General features: G+C 51.6%; 1 protein-coding gene across 1 annotated transcript; it reads left to right on the top strand.

Moving 5' to 3' along the window:
- Nucleotides 1-4,044: 4,044 nt before the first annotated feature.
- Nucleotides 4,045-5,623, top strand: CTRU02_212696 (uncharacterized protein; the record flags this gene model as incomplete). Its single annotated transcript, XM_036723473.1, has 5 exons — nt 4,045-4,179; nt 4,230-4,397; nt 4,451-4,618; nt 4,675-4,842; nt 4,898-5,623. 5 exons carry the CDS (start codon nt 4,045-4,047, stop codon nt 5,621-5,623), a joined length of 1,365 nt encoding a protein of 454 aa, XP_036584749.1.
- Between the last annotated feature and the right edge of the window lie 377 nt (nt 5,624-6,000).

Consider the following 6,000-nt stretch of genomic DNA (forward strand, 5'->3'; position numbering starts at 1 on the left):
TAGAGGAAGCGGCGTGAGCAGACAAGCGAGAGGGAAGTGATGGATAGGCGGGCAGGGAACAAGAGATGACAGAAAGGTACGTGTCGTGTGATTGGGTCCACTTGCCCCAAGGTAAGCGCACAGACTTAGATTAAGGTAAGGTAGGTGCACGGGCGCACAGGCCTAGATTGGCGCCATGGGGCAACACGAGGTGTGGCTGGCGCATGGCAGATGTCAGTCTCAGAGCAGCAGTTCGGGAAACGGCGTGATGGGTAAGAGCATTAGGCGTGGCTGGTGAGCACCCACTACGGCGAATCAAAGGTTGGAACGCTAGTGAGGTTGGAGTTTAGGGCAGCGGCCGGTACCTGAGGGAACACAATGTGCCGGGAGGGGCAATGGGGGAGGGGAAGACATCACGATCTGAAGTGGCAGACGGGCAACTTTTGGGTGCCGCAAGTCCCGCTAGGCAGGCTCCCACCGCCGTAACCCATACAGAATCCGAATGTTATGCAAATTCCCCGCCAGAAGCCCCGCGGTTTCTTATGCTTAATCATATTTGGGGATAGTTGGTTTCCTCTCTTAATTGACCTCGATGCCAGATGCTCGTATAAGCAATTCGGATATGCAGCCCAGGACGTTATGCGGTGCTTAAAATGCACATCTCGTTCGGTTTGCATGTGGCTGCATAAAGATGCCCAGAGTCTAGACGTTTTTATGTTTTGTTTTTTTCTAAACGCAGTCAAGAAAGGTCTCACCCTTCCACGGTTGCCGTTGACTTGGGGGCCGAAATAAACCCTGTCTAAAGTTGTGGGGAAGCTGAGGAATGTGGGATGGGCCAAGTGCATATTCGGGTATCCGTACCTACGTGAAAATGGGACGACGACAAGAGCAATAGCCAAGTGGTGAATGCATAGTTGTGAGGGCAACAGGGCGAAAGGGCAAAAGGGCAAAGGGCAACAGGCAACAGGGTGTACCGGCCTGCCGGCCGCCCATCCTTCCCATTTTCTCTGGAGTATGCATGCTCTTTCCTTCCTATGTTGTGTTCTTTCCTGATTCTTGTCTAACTCGTCCCTCTGATTCGCTCGTTCTGAATTTCCCTCCAAGAGCTGTTCGTCATTTCTCACCAGACTATCCCAGTCTTGGTCCAATATTCCACGTCTCCCCACGTCTCCCCACACCTCCATCTCACCACCAACTCCCACTTCCACCTCCCAGAACAACCACACCGACTTGCGTCGGACTTGGGCACCATAGCCCACATCGCTCAACCTCGTCCCTTGCCCGGCCTTGCACTGTGCATATTCAACTGCAGCCAGTTCCTGATCCTGGCCTGGGCATCTGTGCCGTACCCGACAAAGCCATCATTGTGCCAGCCATCATTCACGCCTCACCCGTTGGAAGCCTGCCACGCCGCCCCGCCCCGCCCTTCCTGCTGTTGTCACTTCTTTTTCGAGAATCTCAACAATGAACAGGCCTGGCCTACCGTCTCCGCCGAACAGCGTGGCACAGCAGTCGCTTTACCGCGTGCCTCGGGCTGGTGAAACGGAACACTACGCAAAATATTGCGTCTTGTCCGCAATACGGCCATGCTCAGATATCAAGCTGAGGTACTTAGGTTTTGTAGAAGTTACCAGTGATGGCCAGCTTGAGGAAACGAGGAGAAAGCCCCCCGGAGGAATTTTTAGTAGAGGCACAATATCATGCTTACAACAAGAGCAGACAAGTAATAGCCAGACTCCCATAGCCTTTCCTGCTTTCTGACTCGTCAATAATTCGGCTACGCAATTCACCTTGTCCATCAGCATGCCATGCTGCCACCGAGCCGCAGCATATGTGCACAACTTTCGAGGGCTTGAAAACTTGGCTGCCCCACCGTCTCGTGCGTTGGTTACAATGAATCCATCTTACCATGTCGAATCATCAATTTCTTAAGCTCGTCAACCAACACACGACCCATAGTCCTAAAGCAGTATGGCGTGATTCATCCATCGAGCCCTATGTGCCCACCTCCAGCATTGCCAGCTGCTTGGGTCCTTGCCTTAGCTACCCCCCGGGCTTTTCACCCGGAGCCATCGGCAAATGCTGCTATTTATGTTGGCAATCACTACATCACTCCACGGCGGCTGGGGTTTGCCCGGGCGAACCAGGGGTGCCCCGTGGGAATTATTGAGCCACTTGGGCAATCGCTGGTCATGCTCGGGCAACGGCGGTACTTCTGAACTTTGCCAACCTTTTCATCACCAACCCACGATCACGTTCGGAGTATCGGGCAACACACCGCGAACACCTTGGCTACTTCTGAGGCGTGTGCTGATAGGACCGTCTCCAGCTGACATTACCAGCCATAGTTAAGGGCCTCGGTAAGAAGAAAGCGCAGGTGCAACTGCATTCTCAATTTTCCTTTGATGCTAGAGCTCGCCCGGAGTCAGGCTGGTTTCCACGGCCACGGCAACCACATCAAATCAAGTTTTGTACCTCGCTGGGTGGACGCGTTCCTGTACACTAAGGATTTTAGACTGCAGCATTGTCTGTTTCCCAATTGGCTCTGTCCTGCGAGCTGCATACACTTGGCCAAGTGCCACGACCTCGACACGAGCCCTCCTCTACGCACAAGCAAGTAGGCCTCTTCCGCTATCAAACAACAGGAAAATGTATGCCTTCGCTCCTTCCTACCTGCCTCATACACAACCTCCCCACAACTTAAATCAATTTTATGCGGCTAGGAGGAAATGACATACTTGCTTTAAGCTTATGAAGAACACGAATGAGTCGTGTCTTTTTGAATTCCAAACCCAATTCAAAGACAAAGATGCAGGCTCTATAGTGAAAGACTATTCATCTTTGGTACTTGCGGCTGAGACACGATAGTGAAGAGAATACTGGCCCTACAAATGTCGTCACCCTCAGCCTGCAGTAGTGCCTTATCCGTTTCTTCGACCATCTAGTCAGACGGCATAGGCAAAAAGGCCTTGTACAGCTGCATCGCCCCCTTCTCGCAGGCTGCAGTGAGTTCACCTGGTCACCAGCGGGCCCCAGAAAGCTCACCACACAAGAGGTTCAAAATATATTAACCACATTGTTGTGTGCCGTCATTGTCAGAGCCGGCGATGTCCGGCCACTGGTTGCCTATCCATCAGGCCTGCACAGTTGTGCATCGCGTCCACCTCAGTGCCTAGAAGGCATCATTGACAGGGATCCAGTTGGTCTGTTTGCTGCTTTTGCAGACTGCAATACCATCGGTTGTAGAGAGCTACCTAGCTCTTCCTCATTCGCTGCTGTCATCCTAAGCTACCACTCTGACTGCAAATCTGACACGGGTCGTGCTGAACCTTGTCGAGCCTCGTCCGCGTTGTCGTCCAACCTCCTCTCTTGATTGCAGTCGCGCTACGCACACCGGATGGCGTATAATTTATGTTCAACGTGCTGGCTAACTTTACCATGTCACCATTCGGCCGAGGTTGACTCGTTTGTATCTCCACGCCGTGGGTGCATCATGTCATTCCTACATTGAAGCTGGTCTCCAGCCACAGGAAGCTCTAGACTTCCCCTAGCTGCTGCTTCCCCATCCCAAGATCGCCTTTTCTCGTATCACAGACTTGGCATCCGCTTTCCTGGTCGCTCCACCCTCCCATGATCTCTTTCATGGGTCAGGCCCTGGTCTGTACACTGGTCACATAGACCAGGCTAATGCAAGTCGAGGTGGAGATCATCGAGAACTGTTGGTCAGCCAGAAGATGTCATTCCGGCCTCCATAGTTCTTCTCGTCATCTCTATTCGTCTGCAAGCAGTCAGGCTTGGCGGTATGGCCGCCTACTCGGCCTCAAGATATAAGCATACCAGCCGTCCGGCTTTCTTCGAACATTTCCATTTGAGTTCTCTATCGTTTTGAAGCTTTTACCAGCCTCTTTCCATCTCTTACCCGACCACCCGTTGTTCCATCAAGTAACTCGTTCGTTAAGGTTACTTCAGAGACTCTCGCTCACAACCCTCGCTTCCATCAACTCTGAGTGACAAGCAGTATCTCTCGCTGGTTGCTGTCGACATTCATCCTCGTCATCCATAACCATGAAGTTCACCACTGCTCTACTGGCCTTGGCTGCCACCGCCCTTGCCACTGATTGGGATCACGATAAGGGCAAGCACAAGACGAAGACCATTACCACTGAAATTATCACAACTTACACCACCTTGTGCCCGATTGTATGTCGATTTTGATGATTCGAATGGGCCTCGTGGCTAATAGTATTTAGACCAAGACGCACTACCTTCCGGGTAAGACCGAGTATGTGACGGAGACGACTATCAGCACTGTCACAACCAAGGTTCCGACCATTATTTATGAGACGGTTCCTGGACCAACTGATTATGTCACGGAGACTGATGTCGAATACACCACATACACAAGCTGGTGCCCTATCGTGAGGCTATTCGATGTTCAAGCTCCACAACCTTAGGCTAACAAGAAGAGTAGACTAAAACCATCACGGGAGAGGGACACACATATGTGACTACGGTCACTGAGCTTTCGACCATTACCGAGAAGGTGAAGACCAAGGTTTACGAAACCATTCCCGGCCCTACTGCGGTCGTGACGGAGACAGACAAGGTGTTGACCACTTACACCAAGTACATCCCTCACGTAAGTTGACCCCAGGACCCAAGGTTACTCAAATACCTTCTAACGCTCTGAAACAGACGAAGACAATCACCGGTGATGGAAAGACCTGGACCACTACTGTCACTGAAACCGAAGTCATTGTCACAAAGGTGCCGACTAAGGTCTACGAGACCGTTCCTGGCCCCACTGAGGTCGTGACGGAGACAGACAAGGAGCTGATCACTTACACCAAATTTATTCCCCACGTAGGTTAGCCCCGAAAGCAGGGTTGCCCAAATCCCATCTGACGCTTTAAAACAGACCAAAACCATCACCCAGGGAGGAAAGACTTGGACCACTACAGTCACTGAAACCGAGGTTGTTGTCACAAAGGTGCCCACCAAGGTTTACGAGACCCAGAAGCTCCCCGACGTTACCAAGACGGAGAAGGATGTCGAGTACACTACCTTGACGACTGTCTGCCCTGTGACGGAGACCAAGGTTGTCGATGGCCACACTGAGGTTATTGTGCACACCACCACGAGCACCATTGTCCAGAAGGTCCAGACCACTGTTGATGTCTACACCACTCTCAAGACCACGAAGCACGTGGAGACTGAGGTTTATGAGACCATTACCAAGCCCGAGACCACCTACAAGACCGTCGAGCATGGCGAGACCATCTGGGTTACCAGCACGGGAACCAAGAAGATCTACGTTACTGCCGTCCACACAATCACTGAGGTCATTCCCGTCACCAAGACTAAGAATGTCGAGGTCACTATCCCCGTTACTGTTGGAAGCAATGAGGTCGTCACTCAGAAGTCCTGGGTCTACGTTACTGTCTCCGGTACAGTTCACCAGACAGTTGTACAGGAACCCAGCACCGTGGTTGTTCCCGCCACCTCCGTTGTGACGATCCCTGCCACCACCGTTGCTGTATCGACCGCCCCAGTCGTTGTTTCGAGCGGCGCCGCCAACCCCCAGAACGGCCCTCCTGCCGCTGCCTTCCTGGCCGGTCTCTTTGGTGCCGTTGCGCTGCTCTAAACGTTTCAACTTTGAAAACAGGTTGATATTTTTTTTGATGATTTCATTCAAAAAATATGATTTCGTCCTCACTCGGACATTTGTCTACATTCAACAACCAATGATTCCGGCGGCTCTGTTTGGCAGTCTCGCACGGAGGAATTTTTATAATGATTGACGATTTACACTTCACAACAGCAATGTCTTTAACGACCAACTCGAGGCTACGACAGCATTACGGATATAAAGTATACCCAGCCACACTCCTTTTATAACATGCATGAACAAGGTGGATATGGGGCACATAGGGCGCTTTCGGGTGGGACACGGGTCTGAATGACAAGGCATCCTGAACGAAACAGGATGTGATAATCTTCTGCATTTGAAAAAAAGGTCCT

The sequence above is a fragment of the Colletotrichum truncatum genome (assembly GCF_014235925.2).
Source record: "Colletotrichum truncatum strain CMES1059 chromosome Unknown Contig_0009, whole genome shotgun sequence".
Taxonomy (NCBI): Eukaryota; Fungi; Ascomycota; class Sordariomycetes; order Glomerellales; family Glomerellaceae; genus Colletotrichum; species Colletotrichum truncatum.